Source organism: Hippocampus guttulatus, chromosome 16, assembly GCF_054856545.1.
Source record: "Hippocampus guttulatus isolate MCC_2025c chromosome 16, RoL_Hgut_1.0, whole genome shotgun sequence".
NCBI classification, from domain to species: Eukaryota; Metazoa; Chordata; class Actinopteri; order Syngnathiformes; family Syngnathidae; genus Hippocampus; species Hippocampus guttulatus.
Genome location: NC_141276.1, coordinates 12792427 through 12812337, shown reverse-complemented (window position 1 = coordinate 12812337; position 19911 = coordinate 12792427). Strand labels below are relative to the sequence as shown.

At 44.2% G+C, this 19911-nt stretch overlaps 1 protein-coding gene across 5 annotated transcripts; it reads left to right on the top strand.

Moving 5' to 3' along the window:
• Window positions 1–704: 704 nt before the first annotated feature.
• gprc5ba (G protein-coupled receptor, class C, group 5, member Ba) lies at window positions 705–19006 on the top strand. Of its 5 annotated transcripts, XR_015103196.1 has the most exons (5): window positions 844–1190; window positions 9964–10989; window positions 12346–12482; window positions 14057–14170; window positions 14285–19006. XR_015103196.1 is itself a non-coding variant. In XM_086132868.1 (4 exons), exons 1-4 carry the CDS (start codon window positions 717–719, stop codon window positions 14327–14329), a joined length of 1329 nt encoding a protein of 442 aa, XP_085988994.1. In that variant the 5' UTR covers window positions 705–716; the 3' UTR covers window positions 14330–19006. The 5 variants fall into 5 exon arrangements, 4 of the variants coding, with proteins under 4 accessions (XP_085988994.1, XP_085988992.1, XP_085988991.1 ...); XM_086132868.1 differs by lacking the exons at window positions 844–1190; window positions 14057–14170 and adding an exon at window positions 705–813 and having other exon boundaries at window positions 12346–12506; XM_086132866.1 differs by lacking the exon at window positions 14057–14170.
• Window positions 19007–19911: the final 905 nt, after the last annotated feature.

Genomic DNA, 19911 nt, shown 5'->3' with positions numbered 1-19911 from the left:
CTATGTTTATAGCGAAAATGTCGTTTGAGGAGTGTAGTTGACTTGACTTTATTATATTATACTTAATGACTTTTTTGAAAAATCTTGCACTTGTCAGATTAAAAAAATACATAATAATATTAAAGCTACTTACAACTAACATGAAATGTTTTACAAAAAATAAAACCTAAACAAAAACTAACAAACAAATTAAAATGAACTAAATTTACGAAGTAAAAGTCAAAATGAAATAACAATTATTATAACCCTGTACACTACACAAGGCAAGAAACAAGGCAACATTTTCACAGACTGGCTGTCTCTATTAAGCCATTAAACTGTATCTACGATCATCCATCCGCCTATTCATCCCTTACATCTATCATCCAGCTGGCAATTTGTCAATCCATCAATCAGACATATCTATGCAAATTTGTGACCAAAGAAAAAAAAATACAATTATAGAATTACCACCGTTCCCCAAATAGTGCGTGTCAATGAATAAATGCGACTGCGCATGCGTTAACGAATGTGACCATACAAAATAGAGAGACGGGAAGGATTTAAAATCAGGTTTTTGTTGTATGTGTCAGTCATTTCAAATTCATTTCCAACAGCATGGAGTGAATTTGTCTTCTGTGTGCGTGGACGTGCGTGTGTGAACATGCGCAGAGGCGGAAAGGAGGGAGGGGGGGGGGGGGCGCTGAGGGGGTGGGGGCCTAATCTTCAAGCGCGTTATGCGGAGCGCAGTTTTTGCGTGGCGCTCATTCGTTGAGCAGCAGCGAGCGTCGAAGTGGACTTTAAACGGACTAGCACGGCGCCTTGCCCTGCGCGGTGGGCTTTCTTTTTTTATTTCGCAAGATGCTTAAACAAAGGATTTGAGTGATAGGGAGGGGGAGAAAGGGAAACAACCACCCTCGTCTGTGTCGGACCTGCCGGGACACATCCGCGGCTACAGGGGTCAGCTGATCTGCCGTACATATGCCATTCGGGCTGCTGCGCCCACCGCCGGTTCCGAAAGCGAGACAGTCGGAAGCATCTGCGACGGCGGCGCGCGTGTGGATGCGGAGAGTTGAGGCGGGCGACGAGGCTCTTTCCGAAATGTGACATTTGGAGCACGGAGTCTGGTCGACGTTGCGCACAGCACCCTGCGCCCCCCATCACTCGTCCACCCACCAGCGGATCTATTTGCTTCGATTAAAAAAAAAAAGGTCGGTGGTGTTCCTCATGTCACCATAAATAGCTCATGTCCTATGCATTGGGGTAGATGGGGGTTGGGGAGGAGAAGGGTGTAATGAATGCACGACTGCATAAAGCCCAAAGGATTTGTTGTTGTTGTTTTGTTTTGTATTTATGCATTCAGCATCATTGACACCGCCCCCCCCCCCAAAAAAAGCATCTTGGTGTAAATGCACGGTTGGCTCTGACGTGGTCCATTTTCATCCCCCACTACACACACACACATGCACACGGTAGTTTATTTTGGGGAGTGCCAAGCACTCCATCATTGTTAGGAGGTGAGGTGTCATTCTTTATTCCAGGCACACACACATTTGTAACAATGCTGCCTCAAACAAACGCTCTTCTGGAATGCCCCGGGGAGTCTGCATGTGGCCAACATTGTCATGAGGAGAGGAATTGGTGGGGGGTGCTGGAAAAAGAGCATTCTCTAACAAGTGTGTGCGTCTGTGTGTGTGTGTGTGCGTTTGCATTCAGCTGCTCCTTAGGTCAGCTAAAAGCAAGAGTGCACCCACCTTTTGGGGAGGATGGAGGTGGTGGTGGTGGGGGGGATGGGGTAGTGGGAACCCCAACATTGTGCTGCCTATAACTCATCTGAAAATGAAGCTCCAATAGCCACTGGGGTACCACTATCAGAAAGAGGCCGTCTACGTGGAAACGGGCGTCTGTGGATGCATTGGCATTAGTGTTGCTCAACAGATTATTGGTGATATGAGCCTCGTTACTGTCGGCTTGTGTGTTGTTTGGGCTACAGCGGTGCTTTTCGATGCGAGCCGTCATTCGGCCAATTTGTTTGCTTTGCCTTGAGAGGAAAAATCTGAGCTACAAGCAGCACGTACTGGAAGTGAATTTAACTCTTTTCACAACAAGTAGTGATTTGGCACTCCCGGTTGATGTTAAACTAAATATATTGTCTATTTGGGATAGCTGCGTTCTTAATGTTATCGAACGATGCAAAAGGCCATCGAGGTTTGACGATTAGCATCAATGTCGCAGCGTCCCTCGGAGCAACAGTTATTTGAACACAAAGAATGGAGCAACACATATAGACAGAGAATATAAGAAAACTCACGGGCATATTTTCATGATGCTCTGCGAAAAATAACCAATATTACTGCAGCTGACTCGTGAAACTGTTCTTCGAGTGTGTATGTATATTATACTGCCCCCCCGTGGTGGCCAAGGTGCACAAACTAGAAGCAGCAGCAGCACAATGTCCATTGTATTCAAGAAAAATGCCTTTCTTTTTCAATCTGGTTAATTCAATTATTTCTGTATGTTTGTACAAAGTACAATAATATACGGTGCTATTTTTCTCATTCGGAGCACATTCCAAAAATCTCGAGACACCACTGCATTACCTCCACCAAGGAGGTTGTGTGGACAACTCTTGAGGTTGAAATTGGCCAGGCTGGTCCACATCCCGTTTGTCTGGATGTAGAATCAAATTTTTCTCCACCTGAAATTACGGAAATTGGATTAATTTGTGGACAGCGTGGTAGCTAGCTCACAGTCTTCAATTTCTGGGTTTGAATCTTCGGCTTCTTCACATCTAAAAGCATGCACGATGTGTTCGCGGAAGACTTTTAATTGTCTTTCGGCATGATGGTGAGTGGGAACTACAAAGGTTCTAATAGTGCGCTGCAGGATTTGGATGTGTCATAGCGTGTGTACGTGTGTGTGTGCGCGCGCGCATGTGTGGACCGTGTGCCAAGACAGTTTTTTTTGTAAACGGGAATGTCCCTGCTTCCCCTTTCCATTTGTGTCCATGCGTCGAGCCCTCCCCCAAACGCATACACATGCCGATCACATACACACACAGATCACAGAAACAGACTCTCTCACACAAATGCACACACAAAGATCACGCGTACACACACTGATCCCTAGTTTTTCGCAGTGAATGGGGAACAGAACCTCCCGTGAAAATTGAAAAACCGCAAAGTAGAATCCCCCACCCCAGAATTTTCAAGTATGTAAATGTGTGTTTTTCTCTCGTCACACAATGACAGGTGTAATTAACATTCACCATTATTGCCTTCTGGTAGAGGCAAAGAGTTGCGTTGGTTGCATAAAAGGCAGCTCTCACTTGACTCTTACAGGCTTGGGCTTCACTTGGAGATTCTTCTGCTGGAGGCGCTGATGCTGTCGCTGAGGTTTTTAAATTGGAGAAAAACATGGTCATGGGTAGCGCTGACATTCATCTTGTCCTCTTATTCGTTGAAATAGTTTCATGGTTCCTTTTTTTTTTAATCAATGGTTGTTGTTGTTGTTGTTTTTTTTTTTATAAAGAACAAAACTCTGACTGAGCACGAGTCCATTTATCCCGTGAACTGATTGGCTGTGTATCATCGTGGCCTTCAACGGCGGTGGCGCGGGCCTAGCTCGCAGCCTTGACCATGTCGGGGTGTCTTATTTTGAACGTTTCCCGACCCAGTCATCTATTTTTTTTAGACACGTAACAAGGAAGTCATGACAGCCCAGACGAAGGCTGAAGTGACAGTTCAGTTTTGGCTGTTCAAAATAAGACACCCTGACATGGTCAAGGCTGCGAGCTAGGCCCGCGCCACCGCCGTTGAAGGCCACGATGATACACAGCCAATCAGTTCACGGGATAAATGGACTCGTGCTCTCATTGGTCGATGTAGCGCCGGTAACCAATCACGTGCCTTGACCTTGAATGAGTGCCCATGGCACGTACAGTACAGTACAGGCATGCCTCAGAGTCGTTCGGCATGCAACGAAGCATCTCTCGTACATCAACATGAAACAATGCGAAAGATGCATTTCGATTTTCCATTTCGAGTGTTTTTATGAATACAGTATTTTGGAAAAACACGCAAAACATGAAGTGCTGAATCGCAAGGGATTACTGTACATCCAAAATCTCCGATATTAGCACACATATAAAAGCAGTCCAATCCCAACGCTCTGCTATCCAGTAGCGTCTGGATTTGGCATGTAGAATTGGTCGAAATGGCTCATGTTTGCTCATTCCTACTGTTGCTGACTATTGTTCTTTGTTTGAAGGGTATCACTTGATCAAGTCTCTTGATCAAGTCTCTTTTCTAACATCCCCCCCGCCCCAAAAAAAAAACAATAAATAAAAGCACATATCATTCCAGCTGATATCGTGCTGGATCGATCTCGGTATCGGGCGTTCCTCAAGGCTGCAATATTGGCGTCGTATCGCAATTGAAAAAATGAAAAATCTGGACACTCCCGTAGGTCACACACATACACACACTTTTGGGCTTCCCTGCCAGCTCCCATCGTTTATTATCTTAACGGTCTCCTGCAAATCAATTGCCGTCACTTGCGTGTGTGAGTTAGGTATTTATATAGCGTGAAAATGAAAGACGACATATGACACCTTGGCTGGAAGTGTGACTCGGAGTCTATTTCGGACCATTTGGGATGTGCCCCTCGAGCACCCCTCGAGCACCCCTTGCACATACACACACATACACACACACACACACACACCATCATACCCCATCTGACAACCCACATTATGTGTTTATGTGAAGGATTAATCACTGGCACTGTTAATTGGCAAGTCAATTAGCATATGTTCCTGCTGCGAGCCTCTGTCCCATGCTAATGAGACCTAATTAGGGCGATGGGAGACGCCCCGAAGACGTTGGCAAATCTACTTTTACTTTCCGCATGTTGACTCTCACCCTCCAGTTGATCCCTCCCCCCCTCCCCCTCGAGGCCTAAAATTTCATCTGCAACTTTGACTGTTTTACTGCGTCATATATCACTCTTGAAGATGAAAAGGACCGCCGACATCAGTGCGGTGAGCGCAGACACAGATGGATGCATGATGGTGTTTAACAAGGAAGTGGAGCGACTACACTGCCCTGTATTTTGTTGCCTGCGAGCTGTCCAAAAGGGGACTAATGGCAGCCAAATAATAGCACTGCGACTACACGAACAACAGCGCTGTTGTTTCGGAAAAGTCCCTCCCAACAAGCATGTGTCCTGTCAGCAGGTCTGTGAGTAAGAAAGAGGATTTCGTGTCATTTGCTCAACACGCGTAATTCTTGCTCAAGATAGCAGAAGTGAAAAGTTCAAAAAAGCAGTGGAAGCTCAAAGGTCAAATGGAATTCCTCCCACTTGACTGCAATCGCGATATTTCCCATTGAAATGCCAGTCGAAACTGGTTTTACGACGTGTGATGCACGGGTGTCAAACTCAAGGCCCGGGGGCCAAATCTGTCCTGCCATATCATTTTATCTGGCCCACAAAAGCCAATCAAATATGTCAACTTCCATGGTGCTTCCTAAAATCTGTACCAAAATTTCAAATTCTCAAATCTAATGAATAACAGCTATATTGTAAGCATTTTCTTGTTATCAAACCCCCCCATTACAGTAACTTCAATAGCTGAAAAAAACCCCACAGTCATAACCTGAGATGCAATTCCATCCCTGGGACAAAACGATGCGTCCGTCCGTCCGTCCCGGATAGCCATCCTTTTTTGGGACAGAGGACGAGAAGTTTTTTTTAAAAAAGGAAGGACTAAGCAAGGATGGAAGCGGGTTTTTCATCAGTTCCTGTAAATCGCCCCTAACAGGGTTAAGTGCGTGGTATTGGGAGGCAAAATACCACGGCCAGAGTGTTTCATGGTCCTGTCATATTGGCTTTGTTTTTTTTTTGTTTGTTTTTTGACAGTGGGCGGTCCCTCATGACTCGTTACCTAGCTGCCTTTAAAAGCCATGCCACGCCAATAACCGGCTGTCGAATTATTAAACCTTGCTCACGACTCCAAGCGCTTCAATTTTCTAGATGTTCGTGACATTTTTTTTTAGCTTTTCACCACATTAGTTCATAGTGTTTTTCCTGGAAGTACTTTCTGGTTGTCTATTTTCAGTTTGTATTCTCGTGAATTGGATTCTCTCAAGAAATGTACGTTTTTCTCATTCCTCGCCGTTTGCAAGTGCTTCCTGTTTCTCGCCTTTTCCTGGTTCTTTGTTATCAGCGTCCTTCGTTGTACTTTGTCACTCTTGTTTGTTAGTAAATAAATATATTTTTGTCAAAACTTCTTATTTGTGTTTGCGATTTTGGTATCCCAATCCTGTCCGGAGATTTTTCAGAAACCAAACAGAATGTAGCCAAACACTGTCCAGGCTATTTAATATTATTTAATTTTATCATGGTAGTTATTTTCGTGTTGTGAAATATTAATGTTGAGTTGCTTATCAATAACACATTAAAAATATAATGATGTCATTTTTGTTTGATTGATGGCCAGTCTTACTGCAAGAGCCAATCAGTAAAAGAGTAAAAAGACTCACTTGACTTGAAGATGCGGGTAAAATGTGTCCTTTTCCAGAAAGTGCGTTGCGGAAGACAAGACGTGTGCAGCATGTTTTTCAGTGAACTGTTAACACAAATGTAAAATGGCCACCGGCACAATAACATTCAAATAAAGTAAAACTACTCACCATTTGATGACAGGTGACAGGTACTTCGCTTTTTCGGGAAGTTGGTCAAGTTAGCCAATGTATTATTAGCAATATACATTTTAATGACGCCTAAGGATAATAAAATAATTTTACCTTTTTTTAAATGTAAAAATGAGCAAACAACTTACATATAATTAGCGCTGAACAGAATACCAGCACCAGGCCACCTAGGGCAGTGTAACTAAATCCTCACTAAACCAGTGAGCTATTTTTCACACAGAACACAATGATGCTATTCGTTAGCTACTCTGTCTATGCCAGTGGTGTATACAGGACTGTCAGGCACAGCAATTAAATGCTCCGCCATTAGGTAGCAAAGTTTGTCACGTCTTTATTTGGTGGCGTGCCGCTCTGTCAAATGTTTGCCTTGACTCAAAGTTTGCAAAACACTGATGTAGGGAATATCCTTTACTCACTACACATTCAAACAGCGCCAGAAAATGCTGAATTTGCCATACAGGGCATTGCATGGTGGATAGAGAGTGATTTCCAACACAGGCTATGTGCGGCAGCCATGCCGCAGCAGCCCCGCAACTGGCAGGAGCTGGATCCTTCCTCCCGTTACATAAGATGCACAGAATGGAGGCGAGGAAGAGCAAGGAGGGGGAAACTAAAATGGAAGGGAGGAGAGGGCATGTCATTGGTACAGAGATGCAGAGGAGACATGATGTTGGAAGAAAAAAAAAATCACAGGCTTTTCACGTGGAGGAGGGAAATGAAACAGAATGAAACACCATCTTCTCTTTGTTCAATTACAACTGAATGCGATGCATTTTGTGACTTTCCAAGACAGAAATCATCCACCCACCCATTTTCTGTAGTTCTTGTGCTCAATATTGAGGTACGGATCATCAGTGAACCTAGAATGTCTCAACTCTTGAGGCAGAAGCATCAAACCACATAACATCGAATGGAAAGTGCTTTAGCTTAATGCTAACATATGTGAAACCCAATTGACAGGCTAAAGAAAATTAGCATTAATGTTGCGGTAGTTGTTAGCCTTCAAAGAAATGCTACTCAGGACACACACAGAGAAGCAAAGCATACAACAAGCGATAGAAAAAAAAAAGGAAACGAAAATAAGCTTCTTCTTCTGCTTGCTGTTATTTACACTGCACATCTTCCAGTAGTTCTCAGTGCTGCCCGGCATGTTGTGGCACAACGTGGTACAACGCTGGAGGCGCACAACTCCAAATTTGCCTCTACACCGCTTAAAAAACAACAACAACCCCCCCCCCCCCCCCCGAATAAATAAACCGTTAAAAAAACTACTTACAAATAGGGTGTGAACAACAAACGGTGAAATTGTGTTCATTGTATTGTTAAGTTGTATTTCTATATTGTGACTCACATTCAACAAAAAATTTAATTAAAAAAAAAAAAAGATTCGTGGGATGTCCGGCATCTTGTGCTTGCGTGTAAAGGTCTGCTTTGTGATTTTCGCAAGTGACTGCTCGCATGTGATTGCGTGTGTGTTGCCACTGGCTCTTGTGTGTGCTTGTGTGTGTGTGTGTGTCTCCTGCAGCCAGAGCAACCATCTGTGTGAGGAGTGACAGTGTGACACGGGGCCGTGATGGCACTGGGGGTGGGGGGGGGGCAAGGTCTTCCTGCCTCATGTTGTGAGGGTCCTCACTGTATTCTTTCTTACTCGCTCATTAAGAGGTGACAAAGACGAAGATCGGGGCCGAATTCAAAAGGAAAACATGAGACAGAGGAGGAGCTGTCCACTCCGCTTAATACGGACGAGCGAGCGCTCTCTCGTCTCCGTCAAGATGGGGGAGGTAACCATGGTTACCGGCGGGGCTGGCCGGGATAACGGCGCTTTTCGGAGGAGCTCAAGTGCGTCTTGAATGTGAAGGTGGCGTGCAAATCACAGACCACTGTTTTGGTCTCTATCTTTGTGTTTTGGTGACTCATCTCTGGTTCAGCTGGGGGTGTGAGTGCGGGCGTGGGTATGTTGGGGGGCGTTGGGGTTTGAGCGGGTGCGAAGGCTCCATGAGGGAAACGGGGAGGGCCAAGAATTTCAGCGGGTGTGCAGCCCTGCGGGACACATGAAAGAGCTAGATACACATGAATATGCACCATGCATGCATATTAGAAGACTCCGCAGGTGGCAAAGACATGAATAGTGATCACTTACTTTCGGTGGTAAACAAGCGCGACTTAAAAATCACAATCGTGCGCTGGTTTGCATGTGTCGTGTCACCAGTCACATCATCAGGTACATCTGCACAATCTGGTGACATACAAAATTGGACCTTTGCGAAGAAAATGATGCCAAGATTGAGTTGACACTGTCAAAGTAGTGTGATACTCCTTTAAAACATGCATGGAGTGGTTTCAGCACCGCCCGCCAAAAAAATTAATAAAATACAAATTTTAAAAAGCATATAACACTTTGAAGTGGTTAATCATTCATTCCTGTATTCTCCAATGGACTAAGTTATATCTGTTGAAGGTGATTAGAGGCAAACGGCTTGGCAGGATTTATTATGCCATCAAAAAGAAAGTTTCTAATCCTGGTGTTCAGTTTTCACGCAGTTCGATGTCCAGTGATTTCGATCTGCAAATAAAGGCTGGAAACCTCTTGCCCAACTATTGAGCGATTCCGAGACTCAAGACTTTAGTTCTTAGTTCTGGCACTCTGGTTTGTTTTTATCTTACGATTCAGGACTTATGTATGGGCATTGGCTCCCAAATCTCTTCTTTCCAAAGTCTCAAAAGACAACTAGTTTCTCCCTTGAAGAATTTCGCTCAATTTTATGACATCATCTTCAAAGAGTATGATGTCATTGAAAAGCTGTGTCATATGGACGACGTGTCATTTACAACTGCAAGGCCATTTTGGAAATGGCTGATACATTTCATCATCTTCAATCCCAAAACAAGATGAATATGCTTTTTTGTGCTGTTTCCGATGAGAAATACAACAAAATCATAATTTGGGGATAAAGGCTGAGACTGTAAAAGTAACTTTGTTGTATTTTGTCGGTTACATCAGCATGCCGGCATGGCTAAAACGGAGTTCAGCTTTGCAAACGGCTTCTATGCTTTTGTGGTTGCGAATGTGGTCAATTGGCCTTTTAAAGGTTCATAAAAGTTCCAATTGAGCTCTTTCGGGTCAAACACTGCGTCTGGAGTCTTTTACAAGTCGCTTCTGTGCTTGGCTTCCTCCTGCTTTTATTACGGCTTTTACGAGCGCAATCGCTGTTTTGGAACATTTTCCCCTCCCTCACATACCTTTGCCTTGTCTTGATTGTTTTTCTCAAAGAAATGGCGTTCCCCCTGGTCCTGTTCCTGCTGCTGCTCACCCGCGGGGCTATGGGTCAAGACCCCGAGGACTCGGAGGCGCTCCCCACAGGCTGCGGTTGGGGCCTTGGGCGACCCTACACCCTCCTGTGCGACCTGGACGCCGTATGGGGTGTGGCGGTGGAGAGCGTGGCGGCCGGCGGTACCCTGGTGGCCATCCTGCTGGTTTTGGTCCTGCTCTGCCGCCTGCGCCACATCAGCGAGCCCGAGAAGCGCAGCGGCGTGGGGCCAGTTCTGCTGCTGCTCCTGGGCGTGGCGGGTTTGTTCAGCCTGAGCTTCGCCTACCTGATCGAGCGGGACGAGTCGCTGTGCGTGCTGCGGCGGGCCCTGTGGGGCCTCCTCTTTGCCCTTTGCTTCTCTTGCTTGCTGGTGCAAGGGGTCCGCCTGCGCCGGGTGGGCCGCGAGCACCGCAGCCCGGGCGGCTGCGCCCTGACGGGCCTGGCGTTGGGTCTGAGCGCCGTGCAGGGCATCATCGCCGCCGAGTGGCTCCTCCTGACCGTGCTGAGGGAGGGCCAGGGCGCCTGTCAGTACCTGCCCATGGACTTCTCGCTAGCCTGCAGCTACGTGCTAGCGCTGCTGCTCGCCGCCTTGACTGCCGCCGCGCTGGCCCTGTGCGGCAAGACGCGGCAATGGCGCTGCAATGCCGTCTGGCTGCTGGTCACCTGCCTTCTCTCGCTGCTGCTGTGGGTGGCATGGGTGGGCTTCTATCTATACGGCAACGACTGGCTGAGGAAGTCGCCGGAGTGGGACGAGCCGGCGCTGGCCATGGCGTTGGTGGCCCAGGGTTGGCTGCTGCTCATCTTCCACGCCATTCCCGAGGCGCACATGTGTATGAAGCCCCCACCGCAGCCCACCGCGCCGGACTACTTCGACACGTCGCAGAACTCCACACGGATGAGGGAGACCAGCTTCGATGAGGACATCCCGCTTTCTCACAGGCAGTTTGTGGAGAACCAAGGCTACGGATACAACGATGAGAACACCGCAGGTATGCTACAGTCACGACTTTTAGCGGCACCGTTTTAAGTGAATAACTGACAGCGTAGAACCAAACAAGAGCGAAGTAACTCCATTTTTTTTAAAGGAGAGTGATTCCGTGTTTTATGGCTCCAATCAAATTTGGGGGATTAATAGCTTGGTGATTTATGCGGCAATGGTTTTCTTCTTCTGGATATCGTACAGGAAATGTGTGGCAGATTTGGGCATTTTGCCAAATATAATTTTGGACTTGGCTCACCCTGTGCTGCTTTGCAGTGTCGGTTTTGCTTTCTCTATGATCCATATGCTGTCGTGTTCACTTCCTTAGGTTGTATTGTGATCATTATCATCGAGGAAAATGGTTCAGTGCAAATAGCGGCCGAAATCCAAACATCCATTAAATCCATCAATAATTCTTTGATGAGGATAAATAACATCCACTTACTTCCTGAGTCTGCTATCAATCTCGGACTCACATTTGAAAGTTTTTGTGGGAGTTGAAGGCTGGTTTCATGGGTTCGGCTATCTTAGAAATGGGAGTTCCTCTGACGTTGCATTGAAGGATCAAGAAAAGAGTCTAATAAATGGACTGTGCCCTGTATTTCAAAATTGGAACCAGGCCATTTGGAGCATTAGTCACCTGAGAAATATGTATTTCTTTCTTCCAATTGTATTTATATATAGTATATTGTATATAGTATATAGTAATTAGGGCCCCACTTTTATTGTTCAACTGATTTTATTTTATTTTTTGAGGCCGATACAGATTCCGTTATTTGGTGGAATAAAATACCAATAACCAATTAATTGAGCAATTAATACATAAATTTATACTAATATAAAGAATATATGAATAGATATTGTAAAATAACATCTTTTTTGATCTATTGAGGTTGCTAAACAACCGAGAAAAATGGTCAAAAATCCCCCAAATTTTGCAAATTTAATAATAGTTTAATTATATTTGTCTTATGTCATAATATGAAAATATAGATTTCTGCCAATTTGAAAAGAACAAATAACTTAAATCTTCCGGCCATATCATAATCATAATCGATAGTAGTTACACTTTATGAAACCAGTTTATTTCTTTGTTTTTATAATATATAGTACAATTGTTATTAAAACCATGTTTAAAAAAAACTTTGGAGGGGGTGGGGCTGGAACAGATTATCGGAACCTCAATAGATTTCAGGGGAGCAAATTGATTTGCTATCCCACTCGTACATTAAGTTACATGCTTAGTTAGGGAATTAATTCAATGTGAATGGGGTGGGGATTTGCACTGTATAACTGCAGGACGCACTCAGCTCAAGATGTGTGATGACTCAGTCACAATCAGCCAATGACAAATGTTTCCTTCTAGGCCTGAGAAGCGGCGCCGGCAGCGCCGGCAGTGGTGGCGGACAACACACCAACAACACGGGCGCCAGGCCGAGCGCCCCTTTCCGCAGCAACGTCTACCAACCCACCGAGATGACCATGATCCTGAACGGGGGAGCGGTGAGTACATCCTCCCAGTCGCAGGTACACACGCCGGCCGGTCGCCTGCCCGCCCGCCAACCGGACTGCATGCGCCATCACATGTGCGCCTCCGGATCATTCTGACAAAGCGAGGCTTTCAGCTGCAAGTGTCTGCATGTTACAGCCAAGCCAATGGAAAGCTCTTTCAGCAGATTTTCAATGTCCTTGGGATCGACGATCTCACAAGTAACAGTTCTACTGCTAGTACAGGGGTGTCAAACTCATTTTTGTCACGGGCCACATTGTAGTTACAGTTTCCCTTGGAGGGCCGTTATGAATTTTGGGAAGCCATATCCATTTTAAATCCCCTCCACATACTACATACAGAACGCACAACAAATGAATGAATAACTAGTTTTAAAAACAGAAGTCGAGAATAATGACCGTTAATGTGGATTACATATGACAATTTGAAATATTGGTTCAGACTTTAGCAAGCATCATGGAACTTGACATGCTTGATTTGCTTTCGCGGGCCACATAAAATGATGTGGCGGGCCAGATTTGGCCCCCGGGCCTCGACTTTGACACTTATGTGCGAGTGTCATATTTTGCCTACGAGTACAAAGCTCGATATCAATGATATCAATTAGCTTCGGTATCCTTGATATCCTGCCTAAGGCTCATACACACTACTACGATGCTTTTTTTTCCCTCACTAATGGTACAATTTTTTTGCAGACGATGAAGACATTAGTTACTAGTGAGGCAAAACTGTTCACTAGTAGATATCCATGCACTACTAGTTGCTGACTAGTAGAACTTTAAAATGCCACAGTTTTACCACACTATTAACAAGTGGTTGCGCTACTAGTGAGCAAACACGCTGGTACACTGGCCTTAAACAGACTATCAAGCGTATCAAATGTGCTCTGATTGGTTAGGAAAAGCCGTTTCAGCATCTATTTGATATTCTTGATTGACAACTACTGGCCGTCCACTGTCGTAACCACTGCCCCTGAAAGGGTTAATGGCATGCCGATGTCCTATTTACTGTGCCAAAGGTGTCCTAGTGCGCAGTAATGGCATACAGGAGTGCAAAAAACATCACTGTTTTGTCACAGTTGTTCTATTCGTGTGTCACCACTGAATTGTGTGCATACCAGTACATTGACCTGAAGCTAGGTATCAAGGATTTAGAATCACCGCTCAAATGGCTTTCCATGGAGGCGTGCGTTTCGTTAGCACATGCACGAATGAGCTTGGACACAAACGGTCACGCCGTTGACGTCGATTTGTGCGCGCAATGCTATCTGTCCTGACGCCCATTCGACACAACGAATGGCTGCTCTGACTTTGCATTTTAGCTGCTACCCAACCACACAAGCGCGGCGCAGATGCGAGGGCAACACCGGCTAAAATATTGCAGCTTGTCACTATTTTTAGTGCTGTATTGTCGATCGTCTTTGACTGCCGAAAGGCTCCAAACAAATCCGCCTCACACGTTCACATATTCAAGCTAAAACATGCATTTAGGAGCTTTTTTTTTCACGACTCACAGTGAATGTAAACAACATACCGCATCATGCTTGGGACTGTTTTTTTTTTTTCAGATGGAATTTGAACCTTAGTCAAAGTGGAAGGAATAAACAGCTCCAATACCTGGCATGCAGTCTTATCACAAAACCTTCAGGCAACTACTAGAACAGCTGAACTTGATTCGGGACGTGCGTTGCCTCCACTTTACCATGAGGATGAATGTGATTGGTTCATGTTGACAATAAACACATTATACCGCTTGACAGACTTAACCTAAATCCCTTTTGTGCCACACCCTGCAGGTGCCCTCGGCCCCTCCCACCTACACGGGGAGGCAGCTGTGGTGAGTGGAGGGAGATCGCACAAACGACGCGGGGGGCGGTGCGGAGTTTCGAAGGGGAGGCGAGCGTACTTCAAAAAAAAAAAAAAAATGACAAGGATGCCACTTTTACTCTGTACAGACTCTGTGCCAATCAAATACTGTGTGTAAAAAGGAGGCCATGGAGGACAGAGCTAAATGTCTTCAAGCACACAAATGTGGAAAGAAGGCCTTTGTGACCAATAGACAGTGAAAGAAAAGCGGCAAAAATGGAAAGCAACACGACTTTGGCTTGACTGCAGCACTGTATAGCACCCTTAAAACTGTGAACATCCTTCATTTAGCTCTGTCCTCCATCAGTTCTCACCGTGTCAACAACAAGAAGCACCCCTCTCCCCCATGCATTTTTTTTTTTTGGCATGGACACGAAAAATGACAATACAAAAAAAATATATAATAATATCACCTATCCAGAAAGGCCGGAAGCGATCATCCTGATCGGTGCCTTGGTGAATCTAGGCCAAACGCCGGGGAATTTTATCACTATGGGAGAAAATGGAGCACATTCGTTTCTGCGACAACACTATATTTAGAGCAACGTGTGTGCAGATTTGCAATGCGAGGCAGCAAAATGAGGCGGGAGGGTGCAACTGTGGAATCATCCTTCCTTCCGTCAGAGAAAACGAGTGGGAGCGGCCCTCTTCCTCTTCCTCCTGCCGTCTGGAGGACAACTCTCGCTTCACGAGAGTCTGTCTCCATTTCAATGCTGCTTCTCCTTCATCCTGTCACCGACTTGTACTGGAGGAGCTGTGTACATACTCAAGTAGTGATGTGTACTGTATATACATTACATATACATACAAAAAAAAAGCCAGATTGCTCGTTTACTTTTTAATTATGAATTAACCGTGGTCTAATTAGACCAGTGTTTCCCAACCTTTAACGGGCCAAGACATAAATCTCACAAAAAATTCTGTCCCCTGAAATAATGATGAGCTTGTCTCAAATGTCTTATTGACTTCAGTCGGTGTCAAATTTGAGCCTGTTTCGTCGAAGTTTGTGGGATCCCAAAATTGAGTTAATGAAATAACCGAACTGTTTTAAGAGAGTACATCTCACGTGCATATGTTTTGGACCATATGCAGAGTTTTTTTTAAAAAAGTATTTGATTGCTACTTAGTGTATCTGCTGTATTGCGTGGATGGTTTGGTATTTAACTCCCGCGATAAATGAAGGATTACTGTATTTCATTCTGTTGTCTGAATGGGGACAACCCAACACGTAGATTAATTGCACCTTCTGCCATCTAGCGGAAGAGCATTGAATTGTCCTGCCTGTTACTATACATTGCTGGCAGAGATAGATGAACAAAGGTGCAATATTCGTACTAAATCATTTTCACACTCATGTGCTAAATGGTTGGGATTCACTGGTTTAAATGCATACTTTAACGTTGTCAATTGCTAATTTTATTTGAATTCCTTTAAAAATGGTTGCTTTGTATTCATGCATTTGCGTGCTCATACTTTCTTTCTTGAAAACTTTTGTATGCTTTTTTTTTAGGCCAAAATATTTGAAATCCAGTTAGTGGTCTTTTTCTTCTCTGTTTGTGCATCAGCGTGGGGAAAAAAAACAGCTATAAATAATTTGCAGCACTTCATGCAGGAAGAGAGACGAGACTGAAATCCTGTTCACAGTTGAAACAAAAATCAGAGCGGCGGAACGGGTGCAGTGGAGCCCTCACAGCAACACATGACTAAGAAAAGGCCGCCGCAGTTATTATTTTTTTTTATGTCTGTTTCTAAAACAGGAGCGATGACACGACAGGCCCAAACACTGCTTGTCCTGCTACATCGCCAGGGTTACATGAACAGGCCCGACATGGGGTACAGGAACATGGGTTAATGGGGTCTACGGGAACAGGATTTATCACAAGCTACAGGAACACGGGTTATTATAAGGCACAGGTTAACAGAGGTTCAATGGGCAACGGTAACATGGGTAAGCATTTGCTACAGGAGCAAGGGTTAACATGGTCTGGAACAATAGTTAACCATCACAAAGAACAAGGGTGAAAAACATGGGCAACTGCAACATGGGTTCACATACAGGAACAGGATGGCACCAGGGGCAAGTTAATATCACTGACTACAGAAACAAGGGTGAATAGAGCAGGCTGCAGGAACAGGTATTAAAGTGGCATATACAATTAGAGAGTTAACAAAATGGGCTACCAGAAACCTGGAGTTAACATCTACAACAGGAACAAGGGTGGTTACAGGAGCATGGGTTAATATAGTCAGGAATAATGGTTAGCATGAGCTACAGGAACAAGGTTGATGTTACAGGCTGTCGAAACAAGATTCATCTCATTAACTGCAGGAACAAGTGTTAGGCAACATGAGCAAGGGATGAGACACACAAACAAGGTTTCTTTCATGGGCTGCAGGAACAGCAGTTAAGACCGCCGACAGGAACAAGGAATAAGATCACATGATCAGGAACCGTGGTAAATGGGACCATGGGCAACAGGAACAATGAGTGACAACATGGAATACAGGATACAGGGTCAACATGAACTACAGGCATGAGGCTACAGGGACAAGGTTGACGATCAGCTAGAGCTAGAGGAACAGGGGTTAACATGGTCAAGAACCATTGTTAACTCATTCACTGCCAGCCATTTTAGAGCATTTTGACAGATCATTCAAGTTAGTTTCTACCCCAAAAAACAGTTTCTGACCCAAAAGTGGCGAAACATTTGATGCGTCTGTGTGTGAAAAGGAACATGTCAAGCAGTAAACTTGGTGACAGTATTTTTTTGTGGTTGTGACACCTCAAACTATAAAACTGATAAAGGGCCACTCAACGCCTGTTGCTAACCAAAACAGCAGCACTTATCTTTCTGTGATGGCTCGATTTGAATGGCTGTTCGTTGTTTTACATGCCGTTCATCATTTACTCCATGAGCGTGTCATCTGTTCTCATTCTCTCCACAGACATTCTACTAACTACCGCAACATACACTCTTCGCACGACATTTCCTTCTCTGTTCAAAATTAAGGTGCCTAAACCTGTTTGGCTTCCAACGTGTTGGCATTTCTTCCCCCTTGTAATTGGTATGACAAGTTGATATTCATCCCCTCATCTTTATCTTCGACTCATAAACTGTGCTGATCTCAAGTCCAGAGGCATGCAACGCCTTAGTCACTAGTGGTTTACAAATCTAAATTTCCAAAGGAAGCGCGAGCGAAACCCTCTTCTGTGTCTACCTGTTGAAAAACATCTGGCGACATATGATGATGATGAATACATTCGTTGGTGGCAGGAGACGGTAGGGCTGCACAATACAAGAAAAACATGCGATACGAGTGCTGAAAATTGCGATATCACTATTACTGCAATATTATTATTATTATATTTCTATAAAAGTGACATTTTTATTCTCTACATTGTAAAAACTAAAAACTGTCATTTAAGTTGGAAAAACTTTCCAATAAAAATTTTAAAACGAAAGTTGTTTTCACTTATATCGTTAAGTCGGGTATTAATAAAAGGGACAACCGTTTTGTCAACTCGTTTCTTGGCTGTGAAATGCAAGGCAAGCCAATTTTGACAGCAGCCAAACTTTAAAAAATGTACCTGTCCAAATTAAAAGTTCATCGCCATGAAATTTTGAGATCAACCAAAAAGAATGACTATATATTGCGATATATTGTGCAGCCCTGGTAGAAGCTCACACACCAGTTGACCGGAGTAAATGTCCACCGCAGTGAATGAGTTAACGGCAGCAACGGGAACAAGTGTTACGGGAACAGGGTTTATCATGGCATACAGGAAGTCAAGAGTTAACAGCATAAGGCTTAAAAAAAAAAATAATAAAGCACAGGCGATAAATGAATATGCGCACGAGTCAACTCTGATGACGTGAACGAGTCTTGACTCGAAATGTCAAAGCGTCATCGGGAGACATTTTCAACACTTGATGTTTTCACTCAGTGTGACGTATTGAAAAAAAAAACAATAACATGACTTTGTAGATTTTGCACTGTTGACTACCTACAGTATGTATATGTGCATGCTCAGCGCCATTTCTACATGTGTAAGACTGTTCTCTCCGACGTGCTTTTGAATACTAGCTATTTATGTGGAGGTCATGTGACAACCATCTTCTTCTCAGTGTATGTTGGATGACACGTTCAAAGGAAGCGGATTCTTCAGCTTCGCATCAGAAGGCAGATGGGTCTTTCAAAAAAAAAAAAAAAAAAAAAAGACATCATCGCTTGACCCAGTCCAGACTTTGAAAGGGGGTTACAAAATGTTCCACCTGATATCATCTCTGTGATATAAATGTGGTGAATTTGCACATTTCTATGTTAACTGGAGGTGGTGGATGGGCGGTTTTGGGTGAGGGGGCAGGTCACCGTCACGTATGCTCCCCCAGGTTTTGACTCGTCCTTGCCTGTCCTGTCCTATTTTTGTGTGTTGCCTTCAGACTGCTCTGTCGGGGCAGCTGATGGGTGTGATATTTGGTTTTCACAGCTGTGACTGTGCAGTGACGCAGCATGACTACGTAGAGCTTCATTCATCCGCCCCCCCCCCTCACCCCCACTCTTAGCAAATTATGATAATGAAAAAACACACATAACTCTTTCTGTAACTAATTCAGGAAAAAAAATGTTCAATAAAGTGTCATGTTTAGGTACATTTGATTGGATGTGATTTTTTTTTTAAACAGTTTACACATGATGATGTTCTCAGTATTAAAACAAAAAAGGTTTAATTTAACCACACACTTGTACTGTTCAATGATAAAGATTGTGATTTTGTGTTGCTGAAACGCGACAGTACACGCAATAATTACATGTTGCCTTTGAATTGAAATGATTAGAGGTCCATACAATTACAATATTAGGATTCAATCGTGAAACACTTGCCATGTAGGTGATCATTTGATTCCAAGCCTGTACATCAGGGGTGTCAAACTCATTTTAGTCGCGGGCCAATTTGGAGTTACACCTTCCCTCGGAGGGTCGTTATGACAGTGAAACCACAAAATTATCACTTGTACACAAATTAATAGATTACTAGTTTTGAAATAAATCAAGTCAATTATAATAGTGTGTTCAATTATTGTTCAAGTGAGTATAAACAGGGTCACAAAATTAATGCAAAATCTCAACGTTCTGTATCACATGTGGCAAATTGATATTTCGGTACAGATTTTAGCAAGTTGACACACATGATTTACTTTCGCGGGCCACATAAAATGACCTGGCGGGCCGGATCTGGCCCCCGGGCCTTGAGTTTGACACCTGTGCTGTACATGCTATGTTTTCGTCAAATAGAGGTCGGATGTATCAGCTACAAGAGAAAAGGCAAAAAAAGTGTGGAAAAAATGTCTCTCTCTCTGTGTCCAGGAGGGATGGAAAAAAAAGAAACATTCTAGGAAGCGAAAAGTTTCAATTCTATTGTGTGCCCACGGACATGAAATAGTGACGTGCCAAGCCCATTCAAACTCTGTTGCTAACCAAAAGAGCAGCATGTCGTGTCTATCGGATGAATGACATGACAGTGTGGCGCATGTTGTATTCAAGATTGTCCTTAACT